Consider the following 27,593-nt stretch of genomic DNA (forward strand, 5'->3'; position numbering starts at 1 on the left):
TTTCATTTTTATAAATTATGCTTCATATTGCTGCCTGTTATGTTAGCGAGGCTCCCTTTCAGCTCATTTGGAATTGAATTCCGTTCTCCTGTTTCTGGGCCTAGTCAGGCCGAAGCCTCCTGGTAGTAGTGGGGAGTGGGCTGCTCTGGGTGAGCCTGTCCTGGGCTGCTTTCTACCTCCCTCCCACCCACAGTCGCCTTCACGTGACATTGGGGTCCTAATGTAATCATTGAATGCGTTTAGGAGTCTGATAAACTCTACAGTCTCTCTACTTGCTCTACTTCCTGTGACTATAAATACATTCTGTTACGTTTGTCAAATAAAACATTTAAAGCAGTTATTTGTTCCCCAAGACCCTGTCTACAGATGTCATCGGGTTTTTTGAACCTTGGACGTCTTAGCAAAGCTTAGCATCTCTTTGAGATGACACACACACTGGGGAGCCATGTTGGCATGTAAAAGGCGGTCAGAAATCATATCAATGCCCGAGTGATGTCATACTTCACCAAAGAGACATCCAGGTAACAAGGTGGCCACTTTATCTTCTGGATCTTCACCGAGCACCTGTGGAAATAAACAAGTGGGTCAAGTTAATCCGCTCTTCACAATCAACAATAAAATGCAAGCCACACAACCGGCTGTCGTGTCATCAGCTCCAAACCAGAAGGTAGCCTGGCATTGCCCACCTGGGCTACAAAGCTGGTAAGTGACGATAACAGAATCGAGCTCTGAATCTCGATGGTATGTTCTGGGTTCCTGTGATCTGATCATTTCTCGTTAGGTCTGTGGACCTCCCTCTGGGCTCTTCTGAGGTCCACAGGGGGTGCTGATGCCAACCTTCTCCTCTCTTTTCCAGAGAAGACTCCGCCCCCTTCCAGTCCCCGAGCTGCTAATCCAGCTGCTGCCAGAAGGAGGCACTCAGCCTTCCATCAAACCCCTCGCAGGATGGCATTCCTTCCTAGCGGCCTTTCTAATACTTTGGTGGTCTTGTGCGACAGGTTCTTTTTGTTGGGCCTCACATATTTGGGTTGGATGAGCGAGTTGGCACCCTGACATTTTCCAGTGGTGACCGCAGCTTTTACTTCTCATTGTTCACATGTTGCTATCATTGCCCCTGATTCTTTTTGGATGTATGCTGCCCCCTTTATGTTTGCCTATCTTCTCATGCTCTTTGTGGGTGGAGCCCCAGGAGGTGGGGTCACCCTGACATCAGCACTTCTGAGCCCACCCCCTGCCTTAACTGTCATATTTGGAGTGACGGCAGGTGACATAAAAGCTTCTCCTGCCAAATCTTTTCTCACACCCAACAGACTCCCTGCCTGCCCACCATCGCTGACTTTGTTCTGTGTTTTCTCAAAGCAGGGGGTCTCTCCAGAGCTTTTCGCACTCAGCCCCTTTATTCCAAATTTAGATGAGGCTCTCGAGTCACCCAGATCAGGACGGGGTTGTACTCGCCGAGTTTGATTGACTCGTGTTTTGATCTGATGTTTCCAAATTAGAGGACATCATAGAAGAGACACACGAAGAAGCCCACTGCAGATTTCAGGATCTGTCTGGGGTATCAACCTTCAAATGGACCGAACTCAGAGAGACACGTGCGAGGGTCTCACCTGGACGAGCCCGTGCTTCAGGTAGTACATGGTCCTGCTCACTTCGCCGTACCTCACCAGGATCTGGCCAGCACTGTACGTGTACGGGTGAATGTGCATCGACAAGGACCTCTTGAACCCGTCTCCGGTTCCATCAAAGAGATGAGCCTGAAAAGCACAAACAATTAGGAACCAAAGAACCTTCAGCACTGCGGCAAGTGAGGTGGCAGAAACCGTGGAGAACGTCGGCAAAAAGCTCCAACTGTGGCTCACATGGCACTAAGGACCTGAGCTGGGGTGGCACAACGCCAAGTAACGCCATCAAAAGAATCCAACTACATGTCCCAGTGATGAAGCCGTAGGACACGCTACTGTCTGAATCGGGGCTTCAAATAAGGATCAAGTGAAGGACATCAAGTGACATTAGAGCCACTCGTACAATAACTAAAATGGCCACAGAATAACAATGGTGAAAGCCTGTCACTCAAGGCAGGCACGAGATACCCGAGGAATGGCACTGCCAGTGCAGTGCAGTAAGGGGGCCGTCGATTCTCCTTCTTCTTTATAACGTGTGGAACAGCTGATGTTAGAGAGGCCAGCGTGGGTGGAGCTGGGATGGACACTTCTGGTGGGTTCAGAAACGACTGGGAGCCCCCCAGCTTCTGGGCACCTTACTGTGTCGTAGGGTTCATTTTAAATGGAGACACCTGCCAGTTGTGCACTCAATGGCCCCTCATGACAAAGTCAAAGCACCTTTTTAGAGAGTTCAACCTCTCACTCCTAGAAGTCCTTCATTCCGTGAGTCCTCTTGGGGGAGGTCTGGGTGGGCAATTCTAGGAAGAGTCCTGGTGGTTCCAAACTTCTTCCATTTCTCAGTTCTTGAGGCCATTAGCAGTGAGTCTGTCTGCAGAGAGAGCGTCGACCTCGTCGAGAAGTTTACTGTCCACCTCATTGAGTGACATTCATGTCTCTGGTGACTCTTCCTATGAAGTCGGTAGATGGATTGGGAGAGCATGGGGGGGTCATGAGGTCGCTCCAAAGGGGTGTGTGGTGGTCCTGATGTCTCTGCTAAAGGACGAAGGTCCAGTTCTTCAGAGTCCTGGTGCTTCCCGTTTGTGAGACATGCACCTGAGATGAAGACTGGACTCCTTCATGTGTGTCTCTTCAGAGGGTCCTTGGGTGCCCCTGGTGAGACTTTGTGTTGCTCATGGAGTCCCGAGTGAGGCACATGACCTGCATTGTAAGTTACGGCACTGCTGCCACATGGCACGATTACCCGAGGCTGATCCTCATTGGTGATGACCTGAGTGGCTAGACCTGGCTGCAGCAGATAGAGGGTGGGACTGGACCGCATGTCTGACTGGGTGGGGTTGCCAACCGGGACCCCGAGCTGTTCCACCGTGTGGTGGGTGTGGCATTGCGCTGTCCCAGTGTATGCTGCCTAACCTGACCTGACTGTTCTCCTGGAAATGGTTTGATCCCCTGGTCCTGATCTGCACCTCACAACAATTTGACCATGGGGGTCTTCAGAGAGTTGGTCGTCCTTTATGGCTTGGGGCCTGTCCTGACATGCAGTGGACCTTCTATAGACGGGCACAAGGCTGCCTTTCTAAACGACGCCCATTCTGTTCAGTTCTGCCACAGGTCGACGCCAGTCAAGTTCTAGAAAACATCTCAAGGAGAATGCGGAATGCGGAGGGCCTTTTGATCTTCCGTGTTAGGTAGATTGCCCGGTGGGGGCCGGGTGGTCTCGTGGCCTTGGGACCCCAGCAGATTTTGGTTTTTTTTTTCTCTCTTTCTGTCCTCCAGCCCACCTGACCTTCCTTTACTCTTTATTACTTAGTGTTGCCTAATCTTCTAACTTGTTGTAAAGCCACACATGAAGCACACAAAGACGTGCGAGACCAGTAAATGGTGGTGCTGTTGTTCTGGGAAGGTGGTGGGACTTCATTGTTGGAGTTTTAACACATTCTCCACCCTAATTTCTGAGCACACGTCGTCGTGACGGGCTTTCGAGCAGACATTCATTCCAAACACAATAAGATGTGTGGGGGTCGGCCCACTGCGTTTAGTCACGTGACAGCCCCACTTACCTTGTCCTGAATAACATTTCTAAAATGATGCTTTTCAAATGTGTCCCTAGTGTGTGCTTGGTGTGTGTATGTGTGTGTGTGCCCTGTGGTGGGCTGGCACCCTGCCCGGGGTTTGTTTCCTGCCTTCACCCTGTGTTGGCTCCAGCAGACCCCCGTGACCCTGTAGTTAGGATATAGGATATATAGGTTGGATAATGGATGGACTATTATCATCATCATCATCACCATTATCATCATCATGACCATTGTCACTATCATCATCATCACCATCATCATCATCATTATCATCATCATCATCATCGTCACTATCATCATTACCATCATCATTGTCATCATCACTATCATCATTACCATGATCATCACCATCATCATCATCTATCATCATCACTGCGGTGGGCTGGCACCCTGCCTGGGGTTTGTTTCCTGCCTTGTGCACTGTGTTGACTGGGATTGGCTCCAGCAGACCCCCGTGACCCTGTAGTTAGGATATAGCGGGTTGGATAATGGATGGACTATTATCATCATCATCATCATCATCATTATCATCATCATCACCATTGTCACTATCATCATCACCATCATCATCATCATCACCATCATCATCATCATCATTATCATCATCATCACCATCATCACTATCATCATCATCACCATCATTATCATCATCATCATCATCATCGTCACTATCATCATTACCATCATCATTGTCATCATCACTATCATCATCACTGCAGTGGGCTGGCACCCTGCCTGGGGTTTGCTTCCTGCCTTCACCCTGTGTTGGCTCCAGCAGACCCCCGTGACCCTGTAGTTAGGATATAGCGGGTTGGATAATGGATGGATGGATGGATGGACTATTATCATCATCATCACCATTGTCACTATCATCATCACCATCATCATTATCATCATCATCACCATCATCACTATCATCATCATCACCATCATCATCATCATTATCATCATCATCGTCACTATCATCATCACCATCATCATTGCCATCATCACTATCATCATCACTGCAGTGTGCTGGCACCCTGCCTGGGGTTTGTTTCCTGCCTTCACCCTGTGTTGGCTCCAGCAGACCCCCGTGACCCTGTAGTTAGGATAGAGCGGGTTGGATAATGGATGGACTATTATCATCATCATCATCATCATTATCATCATCATCACCATTGTCACTATCATCATCATCATCATTATCATCATCATCACCATCATCACTATCATCATCATCACCATCATCATCATCATTATCATCATCATCATCATCGTCACTATCATCATTACCATCATCATCACCATCATCATCATCTATCATCATCACTGCGGTGGGCTGGCACCCTGCCTGGGGTTTGTTTCCTGCCTTGTGCACTGTGTTGACTGGGATTGGCTCCAGCAGACACCCGTGACCCTGTAGTTAGGATATAGTAGGTTGGATAATGGATGGATGGATGGATGGACTATCATCATCATCATCATCATTACCATCATCATTGTCATCATCACTATCATCATCATCACCATCATCATCATCATTATCATCATCATCACCATCGTCACTATCATCATCATCACCATCATCGTCACTATCATCATTATCATCATCATCATCATCATCGTCACTATCATCATTACCATCATCATTGTCATCATCACTATCATTATTATCATCATCATCACCATCATCACTATCATCATCATCACCATCATCATTGTCATCATCACTATCATCATCACTGCAGTGGGCTGGCACCCTGCCTGGGGTTTGTTTCCTGCCTTCACCCTGTGTTGGCTCCAGCAGACCCCCGTGACCCTGTAGTTAGGATATAGCGGGTTGGATAATGGATGGACTATTATCATCATCATCATCATCATTATCATCATCATCACCATTGTTACTATCATCATCATCATCATTATCATCATCATCACCATCATCACTATCATCATTACCATCATCGTTGTCATCATCACTATCATCATCACTGCGGTGGGCTGGCACCCTGCCTGGGGTTTGTTTCCTGCCTTGTGCACTGTGTTGACTGGGATTGGCTCCAGCAGACACCCGTGACCCTGTAGTTAGGATATAGTGGGTTGGCTAATGGATGGATGGATGGATGCTTTTCAGATGAGCCCCACCATTAACAATTCTCCAGAACAAGGCTGCACCCATTCAACAAACACACATCCTGGTTTTCACTTCACAATTCAATCGATGGCGGACCCTCGATGGGACGACAGAGACAGCCGGCAGTGTTTACTGCTGACGCCGAGGGCTTCACTCCCTGGCCGTCCTCTTCTTGCACTTCCTTCTCAAAGCTCTTCACGCTACCAGCAGATTGAAATGTTGTGGTGCGACGTGAAGGAATCGTTTCATTAAACTTAATAGGAAATCGCCCCCAAAGCAGGCACAGGAGCTTTTAAAACGATGTATAAAATGCAACTGAAGTGAATTACAACGAACGTTTACCAAAACACAACCTGAAAGCACCCAACTCAAATTAGAAAGAATGAAATGGTGGAAAGTCAAAAGAAATGGTCACCTTCTTCAGAAGCACCTTGGCTGCCGTGACCGAGATCTCAGCATGGAGTGTGAACGGGAGGTCGTCGAGTAGCCCTGAAATGACAGCGCCTTTGCGGTGATGCCACATGTAACTGTAGAACTTGGAAATCCAACTCCTGATGTCTTCGGCTACGCCGATGTCCTCCTGTTAAGGCAACGGAGAAACAGCACTTGAACACACCTGAGCTCCCGAGACGCAGCGGCATCCAGGACAGAGTCTACTGCTTTTATGGTGCCTTTTCATGACAAAAAGACACCTGGGATTTCGAATGGGACACAACAGGTCACCTAAGAATTGGACGTGATGGGGCACATCAGTTATTCGGTGAGGGTTGCTTTTACATTTTGCCTATAATTTTAGAAAAACTTTCACTTGTCGGAAGAAAAACGTCTCTTGTACCCTTGCTTGTACTCCAAGGATTCCGTCAGATCTCGAGCGCTTGTTCTGCTCAGAGAATGTCAGGTCAGAAGTGAGGCCTGCTGACAGTCCAGACGATCAAATCCACTCTCATCCACGGCTGTGATGGAAACGCACGGCCGGTAGGAGGCCTGAACATGGAGGTTCAGCTTACACTACGACCTCTTATTGGTCCCAGAGACGCATCAGGGACGCACATAAATTCAGGGTGCTAGAGAGGCAGGTGGCATCTAGAGGCCACACCAGTCCAGGAGACCGATCAGCCTACTGCTAACTTGAAAAGCCAGAGCCCTAAATCACAAAGAAAGGTACTGAGCGTTTGTTGTATCCGTAATCTTGGACAGCCAGGAAATTAGCAGCAGTTAATAAGCCAACCTGAAGGAGTCCCGACTAAGATGGAAGGACTAAGATGGCCGCCTATTGCTTTTTGTGAGTTGTTTGTTGGAATGAAGGAAGCGAAGAGCATAGAGCTGCACATTCATGTCTGTGGTGACCTCCGAGGAGTCTGTGGTTTGTTCTCCACGCACTATGACAGGTAAGCGTCCCCTCAAAACAGGCCCAGTAGCTTTTTAAAGAATGCATAAAAAACGCTTCACTGAAGAACGCAACACACATCTCTAACCTGGGAATCAAATGACATCCTCACCTTCTTCAGAAGCCCCTTAGCTGCTGTGACCTCAGCATGTGGAGTGTAAACCTGAGAACATCAGAACAATCTGGACGAGAAGAGGCCAGTCAGCCCACCAAAGCTCGCCAGTCCTGTCCACTTAATTCAGCCAAAATGACATCGAGTTGAGTTTTTGAGGGCCCAGAAAGTCCTGCTGTCCACCACACGGTGTGGTCACTTAGTCCAGGTGTCTGTGCTTCTCTTCCTGGTGTTTGTGTGACATTCACCCTTAACGAGTGGTCAGCTGTGTCCTCCCATGTTGTTGATGACCTCATTTTAAAGACACGGTCTCCATCCACTGGACTTATTCACTTCATCATCTTATACACTTCAGTCAGGTCTCCTCCTTCATCTCTGAGAAGGCTCAGCTCTTTGAATCTTCATAACTCATCCCCTGTAGCCCTCAATCAGTCGAGTCATCTTCTCTGGACCTTTTGTGGTGCTGCTGTGTCTTTATGGAGACCACAACTGCACCCAGGACCCCAGATGAGGTCTCACCAGAGTGTTATAAAGCCTGAGCAGAACCTCCACACGTCAAGGCGCTATATAACTGGACAGTCTGTTAACCTTCTTAATGGCTTCTCAACACTGTCTGTCAGTTGATGGCGTCAATTCCTCTACGACTTCTAACTCCTTCTAATAGGGTGGACTTTCGATTTTCAGACGTCCCTCACATTTTGACTTCCTGTGTGTCATTCTTTACATTAACTGACATTAAATTTAATCGTCCACAAATCTGCCTGAGCCTGTCTGCTGTCCAAGTCCCTCTGTGACGATTTAACAGATTCCCTGTGATCTGCCAATCCACCTATCTTGGTATCATCTGCCGACTTCACCAGCTTGTTCCTTATATTCCTATCTAAATCATTTCTAGATATTAAAAAGAGCAGCGGCCCCCTCACTGCCCCCTGCTGGTCACCACTCTTAACGTCACCCAATTCTGATTGGTTCCTCACACCATCACCCTTCCTGTGTCTGAGCCAATTCACACTCCATACCCTGAACTCTCACTTCTTTAAGTTTGATGCCCACCCTCTCAGATGGCACCTCATCATATCCTTTCTGAAAGTCCACATCACTAATCTCATCTGCTCCTCTCTGGTCGTCTCCTTTTGTTTCCTCCTCATAGAATTCCAGCCTGTTAGTAAATCACGACCTCCCTCGTCTGACCCCACGCTGACTGTCCTTGCCAGGTGTTGCCCCATCTTCTCCTTAATAATTCTTTCCATTAATTTTCCCATTAAGCTTACTGGCCGGTAGTTGCTCTGATCTGCCCGCTCACCCTTTCTATATAACGTGATGATATTTGTCATTTTCCAGTCCTTCAGAGTCTCCCCAGTGCTCAGTGACGTCCTATAAATACGTGTCCAGGGTTTCCATCTGCACTCGCTGGCCTCCTTAAGACCCCTGAGGGTCCGTATGATCTGCTGCTGGTGATTTGTGTGATTTCAGCCTCTTTAATCTTCACAGCTCTTCTCTCTCTTTACAATTTCTAATCCCTCAGCACCTCCTTAGTAGTCCCTGTTACTGCTCTGAGGTTATCACTTGTGAAGACCTCCTTAAAATGTGACTTTAGGGGTCCGCTATCTCACTCTCTGTATCTTTCAGTCCCCCTTTACTCTTCCTGATGCTCTTCACCTCCTCCTTGACTGTCCTCTTCCTATTTAAAGAGTCTCTTGTGGTCGTCTCTCACCTTCTCTGTCGCTCCTCTCCAGCTGTCTTTTAGCCCCCCTGATGTCCTTCTTGATGGTGGTCCTCATGTTCTCCTACGCTCTGTGATTCACATTGGAGTTATTCATCTTAAACATTTGATTCGTCTGTTTTCTCCTTTGCAGCTTCTTTTTTTCAACTCTTTCTTAACCCACTGCCGTGTTTTTTTTAATTTCCTATTAATTCCAAGTGTAGGTCTGCGCCTGTCCTGTCGAGTAATCCCAGTGGAGGTAAGACTTCATCGTCCACGATGTTCCTTCTATTATGAGGCTGCCCAGGACTGTAAGTCTTTTGTCGTTTATTTTTTTCTTCATGTAATATTTGTGTTTCTGGGTATGCTCAGAGTTGGCACCGTGGCATTGATGGTTTATGCGTTGCACATTTTCATTTGCCACATGTGCCCCTTTACTGTCTGGGTGGGTGGAGACTCGAGTGGGACTTCACATTGGCTTTCCTGCTCATTCTGGGAAGGGCATTGCAAGAATCTGGAATTCCTTGGTGGCCTTGCAGAAGAACAATGCCGTGATTCTCAAATGATCAGCCCACCCACTCTGAACCGACTGTATCTAGTGGTGGGAAAGCAAAGTAGCAAAGTTCAGATGAGAGAGCCGTCCATGGGTGGGCACAGCCTCACAGATTCAGTTTAGAGGGACCAGTCACCTTAACAGGAGGTCAGTTCAGGGTCAGAGGACATGTGTGCCCACCTAGGTTAGGCTTAGGGTTAGAGTTACAGATCCTTAAAGATCTGGGAAGAGGAGAGAAAGAAGAAGATGAAGAAGAAGAAGAACTTACCAGGTACAACTTGATGGATTCCAGCCTGGTGTAAAACCTGCCCTTGCGAGCTTCCAAATTTGTGATGATGGAGCTCATGTCCGCCATGATGAAGCCACTGAGGAGGATCATTCCAGTGCACATTAGCACAACCGAGACAGCAATCTCCCTGACGTTCCTGGCATAGACATCGCCATACCTGTCAAATGACAAAGTGATCACATGTAGGAAGAGAAAACCCGAGCCAAAAACAAACCGGGCCACTTGTCACCAAGGTGTTTGTGATTAATGACATTCCCTGCATATACTTACATATACTGTGACCTAGAGGGGCGTTGCAGCCCCCCAGACCTCCAGACACAACTTCACAACACAGTCCTGGGTCCAACTACAAGGCGCTTACGGAAGACAAAACCTCCGAGGGCACAATAAGTAAGAGGTCAGGGTTAGGGTTATGCAGTCTCAGCCACCTCATCCTGACTCTGCTGGCCCCTTTCATTGCAGACCCCGGAATACGTCCAGTGCCAAGGTGGAGCCCCCGAAAGTAGCGACAGCCCTTCCCAGCAGCTCTCCCTGTTGGTGCCCAGTGAACCCAAAGGGACTGCAGCTCCCAACATGCCCTGCTGGTACATGAATGGACATACTGGCATAGGAATGATGCCAACCAGTGTGTTGGGGGAGCATGTAAAGCACACTGCCCATCCACTACGCTGGCCTCCCTGCCAGGTAAGGGTATATTATCCTGGCAGGATATCAGCTCAGCCCTGCCATCCATCACAATATGCGGTGTGTAGAAGCAGCCACGTCCTGGAGCCTGGGGACTGGTGCGGTTTGTCTTCTGGGACTGTCACTAACGAGACGAATGAGCTCACTGGCCGTTCAGTCGCCCCAAGCCCCGCCTCTTCGGGTCACCTGGGTATGGGTTGCCATTCTTTCTGCTTCACCAGAGGGCGGAGCTAAGACGACGACGACGATGACGATGACGAACGTCACGTTTCCTTTCTTTACTTTTGATTTCAGTGCGGGGCACTAGACGGGGTGTGTGGACGTCGCCCCGACTCTTCGCCTTTTGTCCTTTGTCATTTACTGTACTTAAAACCTACGTTTTTGTCTGCCAGTGTTGCCGATTCTTCTTTGTGTGTTTGCTCACGTTGTTGTTTCACGTGATTTCAGTGGCTTTCTGTATTAGATTTATATTTTGATGCCAGTCTTTTTCATTTTGGCCAAGTTTAGTTTTATTCCCAGCGTTGATTCTTCTTGTTTTGCGAGGCGTTGTCGGGAGGCGTCACGTCACTGTGCTCACTGCATTAGGTGACATCACGCTCGTGACACCGTACATACACACGGCGCTCTTCCCAAGCGTAGGCCACGTGGGCCGCAGGATTGCCTTCCTCTTCTCCCATTGATTCTTAGTCACCTCAGTGTTTTCGCCCCTTCACTCGTCCTCACCGCGTCTCTCGTGCTCTGTAGGGAGGGTCGATCTGTTGGCTGCTGGGTAAACGTGGGGTGTCTGAAGGTTCGCTCCCTCTGTTCTCTCGTCTTCTAGGAGTAAACATGGCCGCCGCACTCGTCGTGATCTGCGGTTTGTGACCTGCAGGTCTTCTTATCATGTCAGTTGATTTTGAGAACCGTTTTGTACTTTTATGTCCTTCGCGCCGGGAGCCGTCATGTGACTGGGATTGTCGTACCGCTTGTGTCACAGAACGGCCGCAGGTCCGTGACGCTTCATCTCTCCTCGACATTTCCAGCGACGGTGGCTCCTCCATGAAGACGTTTCTCAACTCTCGTCGTCGTCTCCCGCTTCTCTCCCAGGGGTCCTCAGTGATGTCCTCCTGGGGGGCTCAGTTTTACGTCTCGTGTGTTTCATTTCTTAGCATGCGTTTGGCTCAAGTGGACATTTTATTATAATTATTGTTACTAGGGGGTTCGCCCCCTGCTCACTTCGCTCGCCAACCCCCCTGGCCTGTGATATGTGCCAGCCACTTCGTGTCTCTGCCGCTTGTGTTGTGAAGATGGGGGGCTAAACGCACCCCAAGGAGACCCCCTGGGAAACAAATACAGTTTTTATATAAACTCCTGTTTGCTCAATCAGCTGTTGCTGCTGTGCCACGTGATCTGCACCTCGCATGGCGCTTTGAACATTTACAGTGGGCATAGAACAGAACCCCCCCCTTGTTGTCACTTTACAGCCCTAAATGTAAACACACAAAGCAAGATGTTTTCCAGCTTTACTTACTCAATGCCATCGATAACATCCAAGTGAAAGATCTCACAGCTGCAGTTCAGAAGAAGTCCCAAGACAAATAAAGGACCACCACCTCAACCCCCCCAAACTCCATTAGGTGTCAGTGCCCACCATTCCCATTGCGGTTACTGGCTTCCTCCCACCTGTGATCAGTTGTAATGGGTGTGATTTGTGAAGCTGTTCCTGCAGCTGACAGCAAACACCCGACTGTGGGTGGCAGGACACTTTCAGAAGATCTCAGGACAGAGTTGTGGACGGACAGAAGGCAGGAGATGGAGACAAAAACATCTCAAAGGCTTCATCAATCCCGAGGAGCTCAGTCAAGTCCATCATAAAGACTGGTTAGTATGACTAGGACCCTCCAAACTGGATGGAAGATCAAGAAGGAAACTGGGAAGAGAGGCTACCGAGAGGCCAATGGCCACTTTGAAGGAGCTCCAGGATTTGATAGCGCAGAGTGGTCATTAATGGTGTGCAGGAGACAACAATTTGACAAGCGCTCCACCATTGTGCCATGTTCAGGAGGGTCACACTTCTCACGAAAGGCCACAATAAGGCCGTTTGAGTTTGAAGATTCTGATGCCAAGTGGAAAAAGGTCTTCTGGTCAGATGAGACCAAAATCCAACTATTTGGCCCCAATACCAAACGGTCCACCAATGCAGCTCACCATCCATAACACACCATACCTACAGTAACGCACGGAGGGGGCAGCATCCTGTTGTGGGGGGCCTGGGGCTCTCGTTAGGGTAAAATCCCATCAAACTCTTGAGGAACACCTGCTACCCGCTGGCAGAAAGATGAAGATGGGCAGAATGTTCACCTCTCAACACGACGACGACCCGAAGCACACAGCAAAACTGACCACACGGTGGCTGAAAGAGAAAAAAGTGAATGTCCTGGTGTGGCCAGTCAGAGCCCAGAGCTAAATCTGTGGAAAGATCTGACGATAGCAGACCACCAACACTCACCAGCCAATGTCACCAAACAGTTCAACTGTAAAGAAGAGTGGGGGGCAAATATTGAGTGGGCTCAGCAGACTCAAGGCTGGCATTAAAGCAAAGGGGGGTCAACAAAATGACATTGACATGGGGGGGCTGATCCGTCATTAATATCAGGAGGTCTTGTTTTGGATTTTTGATCATTTTTCTGAACTGTAGCTGTGATGTCATTAACTTGATGTTAGAGGTGGCATTGAGGAAGTAAAGCTGGGAAGAAGAAATATTAGTTTGTGTGTTTTTATTTAAGGCTATAAAGCAAAAAGAAAATGGGGAGATTTGAAGGGCAGCGCGGTGGCACAGTGGGTAGCGCAGCTGCCTTGCAGTAATGAGACCCGTCTGGGTTCACTTCCCGGGTCCTCCCTGTGTGGAGTCTGCATGTTCTCCTCATGTCTGCGTGGGTTTCCTCCCACAGTCCAAAGACATGCAGGTGAGGTGCATTGGTGGTCCTAAATTGTCCCAAGTGTGTGCTTGGTGTGTGTTTGTGTGCCCTGTGGTGGGCTGGCACCCCGCCTAGGGTTTGTTTCCTGCCTTGCGCCCTGTGTTGGCTGGGATTGGCTCCAGCAGACCCCCGAGACCGTGTAGTTAGGATATAGCGGGTTAGATAATGGATGGATGGACATTTGGGGGTCTTTTCTATGCCCGCTGTAAGAGGAGCCCGCACAGCAGCTGTCCTACTCTTTGTCTTTTATTTCCGGCCCCAGGCTTTGTGAAATCTCTTGGCACAGAGTCTCATCTTGCTGGATGTGAATTCTTGATATTTTTTAGTTTATAATTTAAAAACGGAATAAGAATCTGAAAATCTAACAACATCACATTAAAGTTTGATAAATTCTGAAAAGAACGATACCAAACATCTATATGGAGGTTTTTAAAATGAAAGCGTCACCTAAAATGGCTTAGGATTTCATACGCAGACAGAGAGAGTCGATTATTCTTTCAAGTTTCCGAGACTCACCCGACTGTCGTGAATGTGATGCCAGCCCAGTAAAGAGACGTCACGTAGGCATCAAAAGTCGAAAAGTTGTTCATGAATCCACCATCTGAAATGAAAACAAGCTCTGTGACGTCATCTGGGGGTCCGAGGGGTGCAGCCTGAACTCCAGATGGACCTTTACAGACATTTACTAACACTTCTGGTCTTTTCGCCACCATAGGACCTCCTTTGTGCTCACATCTGTGCTTCGCTCCACCAGACGCACTCACCGTTTGTCAGCAGACTCGGCCAGGATTTCTTGCCGCCGCAGTTCCTCGTCTTTTCGTCATGGAGAGGCGTGCAGGCCACCAAGTACCTGTTAAAATTGTAAAAACAGCAGGCATCCATTCAGAGATTTAGCAGTAAGGCCGCTTAGTGGCGGGCACCAGAAAAACTTACCAGAAACAGGAAAACACGTGCAGGGTGAGAGTTATGACGCAGAAAAAATAAATGTTGGCCACGTGGATTTTGTTGAACTCCGGCACCTTCCTGAGGGACACTGGGAGGAGGAGAAGATCAACTCAACTCGAGTCAACTCGAGTCAAATGACAAGTAACAACATGGCCTCCCACACCCTCAGTGACATCGTGGGACCTTCGTCACTTCACTCTGCCACGTGAAAGAACTTACTTGTAAACCTGAAGATCTGCACGGTTTTGAAGAGCCGATTGAGACGCCAGTAAGGAAAAACCTCCCAGATATTCCACTCAGGGTGTGTCAGAGCAAAGACCTCGATGGGTAAAATGGAGATGACGTCCAAGATGAACCATCGGTGAAGGTAGTGATTCCGCACCAGCTTCTCGTCCATGATCACCACGCCTTGGGACTCGTAGCCGATGTAGAACTGGGAGACGATGTTCAAAATGAAGAGAGCGTCGAGGAAGTACTTGATGACCCACAGGAAGCGCTCCGTCGTGTCAAAGAACACCTGGAAGTGACACACAGTGACAAGTGATGACAAATGTGAGGACATAGTAAACTCGTCACTAGATACTGGGGTCTTCCCAGACTGTCTTAAGACTGCTGTAGTTAAACCCCTACTTAAGAAACATAATCTTGACCCCTCGGCTCTTGAAAATTTTAGCCCCATCTCTAACCTGCCTTTCTTAAGTAAAGTTCTGGAGAAGGCAGTCATTATGCAGTTAAATGACCACCTCAATAAACCTGCTATTCTTCATAAATTTCAGTCGGGCTTCAGAACAAATCACAGCACAGAAACTGCACTCGTTAAAGTAGTAAATGACTTGCGGGTGAATGCAGACAGAGGCCATTTATCTGTTCTCATCCTCTTAGATCTGAGTGCTGCATTTGACACCATTGATCACAACATTCTTAGAAATCGCCTTAGTCAATGGGTGGGCCTCTCTGGCAGGGTCTTAAATTGGTTTGAATCCTACCTGACAGGGAGAAAATTTTTTGTTAGTTGTGGTAATCACATCTCAAAGTCACATGATATCCAATATGGTGTTCCACAAGGCTCTATCCTGGTCTGCTGCTCTTCTCAATCTACATGCCTCCGTTAGGTCAGATTATCTCAGGTTACAACGTGAGCTACCACAGCTATGCTGATGACACACAGCTGTACTTATCAATAGCACCTGATGACCCCGACTCTCTTGATTCACTAACAGAATGTCTGACTAGTATCTCAGAATGGATGAATAGTAACTTTCTCAAGTTAAATAAAGAGAAAACTGAAATCTTAGTGATCAGCAATAATGGATACAATGAGGCTATTAGAAATAAACTGGATACATTAGGATTAAAAGTCAAGACGGAGGTAAAAAACTTAGGGGTGACCGTTGACTGTAATCTAAATTTTAAATCACATATTCATCAGACCACTAGGACAGCATTTTATCACTTAAGAAACATAGCAAAAGTTAGACCTCTTATATCATTGAAAGATGCTGAGAAATTAATTCACGCGTTTGTTTTCAGTCGACTAGATTACTGTAACGCACTCCTCTCAGGACCACCCAAAAAAGACATAAATCACTTGCAACGAGTGCAGAATGGAGCTGCTAGAATCCTAACTAGGAAAAGAAAATCCGAACACATTTCTCCAGTTTTGATGTCACTACACCGGTTACCTGTGTCATTCAGGATTGACTTTAAAATACTGCTTATGGTTTATAAAGCCTCATCTTATATATCAGAATGTCTGACACCTCACACTTCAAATCGTAACCTCAGATCCTCAAATGAGTGTCTCCTTAGAATTCCAAGAACAAAACTTAAAAGAAGTGGTGAGGCGGGCAGGCGGCCTTCTGCTGCTATGCACCTCAAATCTGGAATAGCCTGCCAATAGGAATTCACCAGGCTGATATGGCGGAGCTCTTTAAATCACTGCTGAGAACACATGACTGTAACATGGCCTTCTCGTAACTTCAATTTAACTTAATCCTGATACTCTGTATGTTCATTTCCTCATAATAACTATTCATGGTGACTCTAAAATCCGTACTGACCTCTACTCTCTCTTCTGTTTCTTTTTCCAGTTTCTTTGTGGTGGTGGCCTGCGCCACCTCCACCTACTCAAAGCTTCATGAGGCTCCAACAATAATGGATGGATTAAAAGGCAGAAGTCTACGTGACCATCATCATCATCAAGCCCTTCCTTGAGAATCCTAAATCCAAAGAACCTTACTCTTATTCTATGTTAATTAATGTTGACTTATTTTATTTCCTTATTATGTCTTTCATTTTTCTATTCTTTAATATGTAAAGCACTTTGAGCTACTGTTTGTATGAAAATGTGCTATAGAAATAAATGTTGTTGTTGTTGTTGACTCGACGCACACACAGCATGACAAACGATGACAAACGTGAGGACTCGAACACACACACAGTGACAAGCGATGACAAACGTGAGGACTCAAACGCACACACAGTGACAAGCGATGACAAACGTGAGGACTCGAACGCACACACAGTGACAAGCGATGACAAATGTGAGGACTCGAACGCACACACAGTGACAAGCGATGACAAACGTGAGGACTCGACGCACACTGCATGTCAGGGCGCCAGCACCTGAGAACTGGACGAACGTTAGACGAGAAGAGCCCACCAAAGCCCGCCATTCCTGTCCACCTCATTCTTCAGTCTTGAAAGCCCCTCAAGTCCCCTTGTCCACCACTCTACTCGGTCACTTATTATTCCATCTGTTGGTGGTCCTTCACAATGTTGCTGCGAAATTTACCAACTGTGCCCCCGTGATCTTTGGACCCACCGAATACGACTTGCTACACAAAGCCCACCCAAGCATCCCAAGCCCACTCACACAAACGGCACAGTCTCATTTTCTCTTACTTGGAAATAACTGATACAACGTCGGGAAGCCAACTGACATTTTAAAAGAGAGACGCAAAAGCCAGGAAATCAAAAGTGGCAGAAGGACAAAACCAAAGAGGAGGACAAAAATCGAGGTCAAAAGTAAGGAAGCCAAGGGATCAACTTGGGAAAGCAAGATAGATTCACAAAGGGTCTTTTGACATCTGCAGCGCAGAGAACGTCACGGCGAAGTGGGCGGCCATTACCAGCGGGTGCCGAACCCACAGGCCACGCCCCCAACAACAGTAAGGGTTACCCTGGCAACTGGGACACGCTGCCATGCACTCCTGGCACATGAGACGGCTGCCAGAAGGAATAAAATTCAAAAACAGAACAAGTGACACATCCTGCCACACGACAAGCCGTAATCCGTGTCTAAAGCAAAGTTGGTCTGAGGGGCATTCGAGTGCAGGCGGTGGACATACGATGTTCAAAGACGGTTTAGCAACAAACAGGCCTGATACAGAGAGGTCCTCTACATTATTATGGATTTTGTTTTATTTGTTAATTTCACACACACATCTATTGTCACAAAACAGACAACATCAGGGCTCATCTAAATGTAATTCCACTCCCACCCAGGCGTTGGCGCTGTTGCCCGATGCCTTTTCTCTTTCTCCCTCTGCAGAAGCAGTGACTGCTGGCCCCGCCCCTAATGATGTCACTTCCAGGTCCTGACCATATAAACCGCTTCACTGCCTGTCCTGCGAGGTGAAAACCGGCTCTGTCGCCATCTTGGAGGCTGATGAAGATGGCCGCCAGTCCTAAAGAGCAGCACTTCTTTGATTTTGGGATTTCTTTTCAGGGGTCAGCACAGCACGCCAACACTTTATCGGCGTTTCCTCCTTCTTACTAGATATGTACAGTATATGTATGTACTGTATATAAGAAACCTGCCGAGTCTCTCCTGGAGATCAAAGCAAGACAACAAAAGGCAGGCAGTCATGGATTCGGGGGGCACAACGCGTTGTTTGAGGGGCTACAAAAGATTTGTTCTTGAGACACCATTGTGCCTTATGAAGCAAAAACTGTACACAAGGACAAGGACACCGACTTGTCATACACATTGGGCACGGGGACAAAAATCTGTAGGCTACAACTGTGATGATAATCCAATGACAATACCCATAATAATAATAATAATAATAATAATAATGATAATCAAAGTGCCATCGCCTAGGAGACACAGAAGGGGCAAAATAAAATGTAAACATTCAGCTCTGCAACAGGACTGCACCCCTCGGCCCGGACAGCATCACCAGGGCTGATTTCATTCAAAGTCCAGCAGGACCCCGATTAACTGAGGGTCCGCATTATCCAAGGAGCCCCTGTAAGTGTAATATGTGACTTTTCTTATAATTCATAAAAGCTTCGCCGTGGACACTGCACCGAGTACATGTTGGTGATGCCTTTAAGTGCGGCTGTGCCAAGCGAGCAGTCGCGGAGATGGCGACTGTGGGAAGGTGGGCATCACTCACTCCCCCCCTCGGCCACTGTCAGGACTGGGGTCTGAGTGGAGTCTGTAGGAGCTTATGGAGGGAGTGGACCCTCAACTCACTTTAACTCATGTGACAGCACCGATTGCTTCAGGACTGGTGGGACGTTCCTGGGCCCCCCTACACAATGCATGCTCTGCATGGCCCAACTTGTGCCCCTGAATGGAGTGGAAGCTCTCCGTTTCCCTCTCTAGTGGAGGGTTGGCATCACTGCCATCCAACCCTCCAGCCCACAGTGTACCCCCATAATACCAGACATGGCTGTCACTTGACCAGCAGAAGATTTCTTACCTTTGACTGGTGGCCCTGCCATCTCCTGCCACTGCTACGACCTTAAAGCACCTTAAAGTCTTTCCTGATTTCTGCCACCTAAGTGGTGTCTGCAGATTGGAGCCCCGACTCCTCGGTGCCTCGTTTGTCCTTCTCTTTCACTATACATGGATGGGACAGACAAACAGACAGAGGGTCCCATGTTTTCTAATGTCTGCTGTCATCTTAGACCTTCAACATAATGAGGACACACAAGATGAGGTGATGACGATGGTCTCAGAATTGTCATATCTCATCATTTACTAATTTGAATTTTGGTGCCATAAGTGCCATACAGGATTACCCCAAATCCCGTCCAGAAGGAAAGGTGATTCTTGCCAGGGAGTGGAAAAACAAGAATGGAGTGGCATCCCAACCAGGCTGGGAATCGATCCCTTGCCAGGAGGGGAGACCAGGAGGGGAATTAGTCCTTTTGGGGTATATACCCTTCACAGACATGTGGCATTCTTCTGGCACTGTTTCCATTTTCCAGAGCAAAGAGCATGTTGGGAAATGTAGTCCCCAGCTGCATGCCTGACTGGGACTTGGATTAAGCAGGCTCCATCGGAGTCGGGAGGCAGAGGACAACACTTGTGTGGAGGAAGAGGAAAAAGTGTTTTGTGCTGTGGGTGACACATCTAGAGGCCCTGTAAAGGTATTTGAACCCGTGACTGGGTCCGTATCAGTTTGGGGCTCAGTGACTCCTCTTGTCGTCCGCCATGCCACCGTCACCTCGGCTGCTGGGATGTTGCTAGGCATGTGGCTGTGTCATCGTGCCACAGGTGCACAACGTGATGGCGCTGCTCTGCCCGCTCCTCGGGTTTGAGCTGAGCTCTGTTCTCGTTCTTCTTCTCTTTCCGCTTTGATCTTTGGATTTTCGGTGCTCAACTTTGTCACCCTTTCTGTCCCTCTGCTCATCCTTTGCCTCTTTCTGTTTGGCTCATGCTGGTACTCGACCTTCTTTCTCCCTGGCCCTGGCACTCTCATCTTTTAACAGCCATGAAAAGGTGAGCCCCCCCAGCCCCCCGTCTTGAACGTCTCCTCTGTACGTGCGACTGAAATTCTTTTTCTGTTTTACTAAAATACGAGCTTCAGATCGGCTTACCTCATAAAGGGTGAGCAGCACAGACACGTAGGCGACGAAGGCGAAGCAGAAGTTCCAGATGAGGACCAGCCGGATCTTTGGAGAGAAGACCGAGATGTAACTCTGTCTGACGTGGGCGGTGGTCGAGAGGTCCTTGAACAGGTAGTTGAACTCCATGCTGCGAGGACGGCCTGTGAAGGGACAAAGGACAAAGCCGCTTAGCCAGACGTCTGAAGCTGGGAACCACACAGGCGTCACACAGCAGCCGAGAGCACAAGGTACCCCAGAATAAGTGGCATTGTGCCACACAACAGGGCACCCATAAGGTCACCCCGCTGCTAATGTCAACATCACTTTGGGTTTCACCCCAGAAGTGCCACCCCCTCCATCCCACATGGGCTATTTAAAGAATAATGGCCAATACCCACTGTGACACGCGGGTGCACGGGACGTTGGTGACAGTAATTACACGCCCAACCAGGGGATGGCGCTGTATTCTAATGCCTTCTCTTATCCTCTCTCTGCAGGATGGAAGATTGGCAGCCACATCATTGCTGATGTCACTTCCGTTGTCTGTCCGCCTGGCCCCGCCTTTTCCGGCCATCTTGTTTCCAGTTTGGTCTTAAACTGGCATCACCCTGCACCTGCTTTCCTGTTTTTGGTCTCACTTACAGGTTGGTGCCCCAGCTGTTTATCAGTGGCATTCAATAATAAAACATCAACAGGGCCAAACCCTGCAATCAAAGAGACGGGCAAATGATGGCATCACCGCTTGGCTGCCTTACTTTCACACAATCAGGGTCACGACTCGAGATTGGGCTGCCATCCGTAATGCTGAGGTGCGCCAGCCTGCCATGCGCCATTCTGTGGAGCCACCATCACCATCCATTTAAGGTCCTCGGCTCAACCAGCCAACACGGGCCGACAGCTGTCCCCTGGCTTAAAGATGGCAAAGGACTACAACTGAACAAGCGAATACTAAGAATGGCAAAGTTAGCCAAAGACAAACCCCTCAGCAGAGCCGTCATCCTTCCTGTCACATCTGGACCAGGCTTTAGAGACTCTCATGGGGGTCTCCATGATCTTGAGGCCCATTTGGGGTGCCATGAATGGTCACTGGGGCTCAGCCCTCCACTGTCCCGTGGCTCCCTTTATGCCTGTGCAGACCCCAAAGCCTGCTACTTGATTTGGGGGGCCAGGCACTGAGAGGCCGGTTTTCAAGTCCCGTGAATACTCTTGCTAAGATGGCGTCACAAAGGTGCAACTTCCTTAGTGCCAGGCTCTCACCTGATGTCAAAAAAAGCCACAAAATGGAGATTTACACGGAGAACCACAGACATGTGGGATAAATGACCAAAGAGTGCGCTGGAGAGTCAGACTGTAGGGACCCTCAAATCTTGACTTGACGTCATTTTGGAGGAACAGGATTGGGCTGGATTGCCTGTGCTGGTCATGACGTCCGAACATTACATTCAAATCCCAGTTGTGTTGGCTGGGGGGTGAGCAGAATGAGGTGGTGGACGTGCTGGCACTGGGACGAAGCAGCTGGGAGTGTGTGCCCCTGCTGAAGACCTGGGCGGTGGGCTGGAGCAGCCAGTGAAGAAGCCAGTGGTTCTCTGTCTGGAGTAAAGTGGCCAGTTCCATCCATTCTTCTGTCTCTCATTGGTGTCAGTAGTGGGATAAGAACATAGTACTAACCCAGAGAAGACAGACTATGCGGACCCCTCAAGCGCAATCACGATGAATCGCTTTAGGCAGGGTAGACCAGATCACTTTGCACCCCCTGAACGTCTTGGAGTTTGTGTTATCCTTACAATGGATGAGGGATTCTGGGAGAAGGGCAGTGTAGTACCCCTGTGTCTGGACCTGAGCAGGACTCGCTGCTTACGTAGCTGTGGACTGTCCGAGGGGGCAGGAATCCCTGGAGAAGCGCGAGGATGGGCACAGACACAGAACTGAGTCTCCTGTCAGCTAAAACTCCTTGTCTTGGGTAAGTGGCATCATGTCTGGACCCCGGTCTTGACTCAGCACATGGAGCTGAGGGTTACTGTGGCAAAAGCGGCACAAATGGTGAGGCAAACTGCCAGAGCATCAGGAGACCCAAGGAGCTGCAGATGATCTGAGCGGCATGGTGGAGGTGACCAGTGAAGAAGGCAATCGTCCTCCGTGGGCCCCCTCACCACTAACATAGCAGACCCCCTTTCAGGTAAAAGCAACATACTGTAAATGATACCGTCTCCCTTCCCAGTCCTCTCTGCTGGGTTGTGCTGTGTGACTTTGACTGGGAAAAGTTCAAACAACAAGTGCAGAAACAAAAAGGGAAAAAAACGAAACAACAGAACAAAAGCTGCTCCTCAGGCGCGCCCCTTCAAGTCCCCATCTGAGTTCAGGTGGCACCTGTGCACGCCAAGCAGTAACTGAGGACACTGCGGGGCTGACAGAGCCAAGCCAATGATGTCACAGACGACAAGAACCGACAAGACACATCAGGGGGACTAGGGACGGAAGGGGACAGTCGTTGTGGACATGTGAACCATCAGGTAGATGACTGAGGTACGCTTGTGACCTATGCTGCGTAACATCTGGTGCCCCGCTGGCCCATGACACACAAATGTAATAAAGTATATCATCATCATCATCACCATTGTCATCATCATTATTGTCATCTTCATCATCCATCATCATTATCATCATTGTCATCATCACTATCATCATCACCGTGGTGGGCTGGCGCCCTGCCTTGGGTTTGTTTCCTGCCTTGTGCCCTGTGTTGGCTGGGATTGGCTCCAGCAGACCCCCGTGATCCTGTAGTTAGGATATAGCGGGTTGGATAATGGATGGATGGATGGATGGATGGATGTACTATCATCATCATCATCATTATCATCGTCATTACCATTATCATCATCATTGTCATCATCACCATTATCATCATCATCATCGTCGGACACTCCAAGTCTTTTGTTCCGGTGCCCCAGAGACTCCATTTTAAATTACAACAACAGAAGGACATTTTTTCAACTTTTGACACCTAAGAACACAACAAGTGAACGTCCACCACGACTGTGGAAGGCCACGTGTGACATGAAGACTCCCCTGAGTTACCCCTGAATGGCGGCTCAGCGTGGCAGCACACACTTCCTGCCCCTGTGATACTCACTTTGTACCCAATTATAAGATCAGCCCTCAGATTTTGAATTTCAATCCATTTTCGATGCCCGAGTTCTCGAAGGTCTCAGCAGATCTCATCTCACTCTCTCTGACCCGGAGTGACTGCCTTGATGGCTGTCTCTGACTTTCAGGGGGCTCTCGGACTCTTCCACTTTGTTGGGGGGCACGGTGTGGTCCAGTGGAGCGGCATGGGGGAGCGTTTGTGTGACCCGGCCCCCCATTTAAGAGGCGGGGGGCTCAAGTGCCATCTCTACTTTGATGTCTTAGAGCTGAGACTCGCTCTTCTTCACCTCGAGGTGTGCGTCGCTCACTCTGCCAGGATGAACTTTTATTTTTGGCCCACTGATGTCAGTCACAGAGTGAAAGCAGGTTACAATGTAAGTAAAGAGGGACTTTAGTGTGGGGGGGGCACAGCATTGAAGAGTCGCCCACCACTTGCAGAAAGTTCAGTGGAAGTGACGTGATGGACTTTTCAGAGTCAGATGTGCTTGTATGGTGGGAGATCTCTTTACTAATTTGGTTTGAACATCTCCCAAAATTCCCAACCAAATGTTCCTGTGTTGTGCCGAGGAGCCTCCTGGACGTACAACTTAAGGTGGCAGCATTCATCTAATCCTTTGAAATTCAACTTGAAGGAGAACGTGAAGGTGGACTGAGTGGTCCCAACGGCTCACATGTTCTGAACGTCACTTCATCAGGATGGATGGTGCCGTGAAAAGCATCTGTAGTTTGGATTTGGGGGCACCTGTGCTATGCATGGTACTGCTAAAGACCCCATCACGTAGACTTTGTTTTCATAATCTTAGCGAATCAGTTGGCGGTGCCCCCCATTGACTTTGCTCCCTTCAGCTTTTCCTCCGTCCCACCTTGTCTGTCAGTCCCCCCTGAATGGCTTCACCCAGGTGAGTAGGGTGGCCTGGTTTCCTTAGTGCTCCGGCCACAGAGGTTATCCTTGGTTTCATCAGATCTAAGGATACTCTGGGTGGCGGGGGCTTCCATGAGTCTTTAACTGGACCCTCCATCATAAAGCCCAGATTGGTGAATTGTCCTTCTGGAAGTTCCTTCCACCTCCGCATAGGTTCTCTTGAGCTCAGCCCACATGACCACATGTCTCTTGCCATGTCCCCTGTCCCCTGATTGCTTAGTGTGGCTGACGGCCACCTTCTGGAAGAGCTGTGGTTCTTCCCAACTTCTTCCATTTTAGGATCATGGAGGCCACTGAGCTCTTTGGAGCCTTCAACACTGCGGAAATGTTTTTGTAGTCTTCCTCAGATGTGTGCCCTCCCACTTTGCTGCCTCTGAGCTCTGCAGGTAATCCCTCTGACCTCAGGACTTGCTTGTTATTCACCTGTGGGGCCTTCTACTGTCCAGTCAGGTGGGCGCCTTTCCTAACCTCGTCCGGTCAACTGAGTTGACCACATGTGGATTTCACAAAAATGGGAGGTTAGCGTCAGTAGACTTGTGCCCTCTGAGCCAAGTTACCCGAATGATTCGATAAGATGAATTATTTACCGCTGTGATCTTTCTGATTAATAAGATACGTCAGTACGATAGCAATGGACGAGAAGAATTGAGAATGAATTCGGGTCTCTGGGGGTCCTCTTGAGTGCTTCTGATCAGCACACCATCATCTCATAACAGGCTGAAGTTTCCAGTTTCCCGTCCAGCCGTTTAAGCTCGTAGACCATCCTCGAGAAACTGAGACGCACAGACACACATCTCATCGAGGTGTCGAGGTTTTCAGTATCAGAGGACCCTAAAACGTCGAAAACCAGAGATTTTTGATGAATCTAAAGGCCCCCTCCCACCTCCATAGATGATAGGTTATGGTGGGGGCCACAAAGTAACGAAGTGTAGAAACATCTCAGTGACAATCAGTGGAGTGGGACCACCTGAGACCCTCCGAGGAGTTGAGTGGACAGGACTGGTGAGCTTTGTTGGGCTGAATGGCGTCTTCTCATCGAAATCACTCGTGTCGATTTGAATTTGATTACATTTCTAAACTCACGCCCTGACGTTGTCACTCTGGGACGCTGAGTGTTGCTCGATTTGAAGGAGCAACAGAACGAAATGTCTAAAGAGTGAAGGGGCTCAACGTTTTGTACAAGTAGCGGGACAAAAACCGACGACAAAGCGGAACCATGAAAACGAAAAGAGTGCACAGACAATTAAAACAGCACAGTGAGCAACGAAGAAGGCAACTGAGCAGAAGCCAAAGGCTCCACCGCCACCTCCAGCAGGTCCAGAGAGCGTCCCGTCCCTCAGCCTGCCTGTTTAATCACCTTGTGAAGTCGGTGGGCCTCGTTTTCTTATCCAGGTCTTTTCTGTGGTCCTTGACCAGCACAGCCTGTGGCTGATGTACTCCTGCCAGGGCAGCCCCTCCACACGGACTGCCTGAGGTGTCGGGGGTCTCGAGGTTCTTCAACACAGCCGCTCCCTGGTCAATACTTGAATCTCCACGGGACTCGTCTCCTCTGTGTCACCGCATCGGCGCAGAATTCCAGCAAGTGGCGCGACCCGTTCTTCTGTTTAGTCTGAAGTGTACACCGGGTGGGTAGAGGAGGTGACACAAGCTGACAGTCCGTTGTCAGGACAACAAAGGCTTGTCCACCTGTGCTTACCTCCCTAACAGGCGTGGCTGGGTGACAATGAAGGGACTGGAGAAATCAAAAGTCACCATCCTCGGGGGCTGCCGGCCTTGGGGAGCATGTGCAGCCTTACTGGGGTCTTACTGCAACTTGCATGAAGGCACCACCTGATGAAGCAGAGACAGTCACACGCCTGTGACACGCATGCCCGGCGTGAGGTGACGCTTACGTCATGTGTGGCCTGATTGGGAAGCTTGATTGTGGTGGGACTTGGTAGCCATTATTTTTATTCACTTTCAGGGCTCTGCAGATACATGTGGAGGTGCCAACTCGTGCCACAACATGGTGGGCTCCCATTTGGCTGCACTGGAGCTGGTCAGGGAACACTCTGGTCTGTTTACTGTATTCCATTACGTTCCCTTCTTACATGAGTGATGCTTTTATCCAAGGGGACTTACAGCTTCTGACATACAACCGGTGACATTTCTCTTGTTTCCCAGCTGGAGCACAGGCTGCTGAAGTGACCTGCTCGGGGTCAGCAATGGGATTTGAACCCCTGGTCTAAAGCCTTAAGTGCTATGCCATTCTGGGGGGTCAGCGCCGCGTTGGATTCGATGGCCGAGGCTCCCGATGGAAAGGTTTTACTTTTTTTTTTTGCTCACTAAATTGAGTAAGAATGCGGCGGACTGGAGTGGCTTGGTGGCACAGTGGTGGCACTGCTAGCTCACAGTAAGGTGACCAGGGTTCACATCCCTAAGTGGAGTTTGCATGTTGTCCCCATGTCTGCGTGGGCTTCCTCAGGCAGTCCAAGACATGCAGGTGAGGTGAACTGGTGACACTAATTGTGTGCGTCCTGCCTTGTACCCAGTGCCAGCTCTGATTGGCTCCAGTACCCCCTGCAATCCTGGAAACTAACATGACAAGCAGTGGACTGGCATCCCGTCCAGAGCTCCCATTGGGCCATACTGGGTCGTCCAGTGAGGATTTCGGCCTGTTGATTCCTTTATATTTATTTATTTCTGTATTTATTATTTATCCTTTATTATTTCTTTATCGCACCATTTGGCCGACAGCTGGTTTCTTTTCTTTTGGAGTACAGGAGGGTGAAGTGACTCACTCAGGGTCACAAACTGGGGTCTGAACCCTCAACCTTCAAGGTCAGAGGCATTGTTAAATTTGCAGATTTGAGGGTCTTAGCCCCCTCTGCTATTTCTCCCAGAACTGTCCCAGTTGAAAATATAACACTGAAGAGTGATGGTGGGGGGATTCTCCCTGAGCCCCTCATGTATGACAGATGGCGGGGTGGTGGTATGCAGGAAGATCAGGGGCTTAAAATGTCAAAATCAATCAAATCCCCTTGTGAAGCCTTAACCACTGCACCACGGGGGTCGCATCCAGGGCCGTGTTTGCTCGCATTCAAATTGAACACGAATGGGCAGGAGTGGCGTCCCGTCCCGGGCCTGGTGCTGCAGATGGAATGAACGTTCAGTTTGATCTTTAACGGCTCTCGGGCAGAGCGTGCACGCGCATCACGTTAATATCAAGCCGAGGCTCCGTCTCCCGTCAGTTCCCGTTAAA

At 48.8% G+C, this 27,593-nt stretch overlaps 1 protein-coding gene across 1 annotated transcript in view; it reads right to left on the bottom strand.

Annotated features, from left to right (window-relative positions):
* Positions 1 to 24,626, bottom strand: part of LOC120542671 — a 91,198-nt gene extending 66,572 nt beyond the window's left edge. The window contains exons 1-10 of the mRNA XM_039775276.1: positions 24,326 to 24,626; positions 20,278 to 20,447; positions 14,662 to 14,959; positions 14,431 to 14,530; positions 14,262 to 14,347; positions 14,014 to 14,098; positions 9,836 to 10,013; positions 6,229 to 6,393; positions 1,611 to 1,757; positions 502 to 564 (exon numbers count right to left, since the gene is read on the bottom strand). Coding sequence (XP_039631210.1) covers positions 502 to 564; positions 1,611 to 1,757; positions 6,229 to 6,393; positions 9,836 to 10,013; positions 14,014 to 14,098; positions 14,262 to 14,347; positions 14,431 to 14,530; positions 14,662 to 14,959; positions 20,278 to 20,447; positions 24,326 to 24,626 — 1,593 coding nt within the window. The remainder of the gene's footprint in view (positions 1 to 501; positions 565 to 1,610; positions 1,758 to 6,228; positions 6,394 to 9,835; positions 10,014 to 14,013; positions 14,099 to 14,261; positions 14,348 to 14,430; positions 14,531 to 14,661; positions 14,960 to 20,277; positions 20,448 to 24,325) is intronic.
* Positions 24,627 to 27,593: the final 2,967 nt, after the last annotated feature.

The sequence above is a fragment of the Polypterus senegalus genome, chromosome 13, assembly GCF_016835505.1.
Source record: "Polypterus senegalus isolate Bchr_013 chromosome 13, ASM1683550v1, whole genome shotgun sequence".
In the NCBI taxonomy this organism is placed as follows: domain Eukaryota; kingdom Metazoa; phylum Chordata; class Cladistia; order Polypteriformes; family Polypteridae; genus Polypterus; species Polypterus senegalus.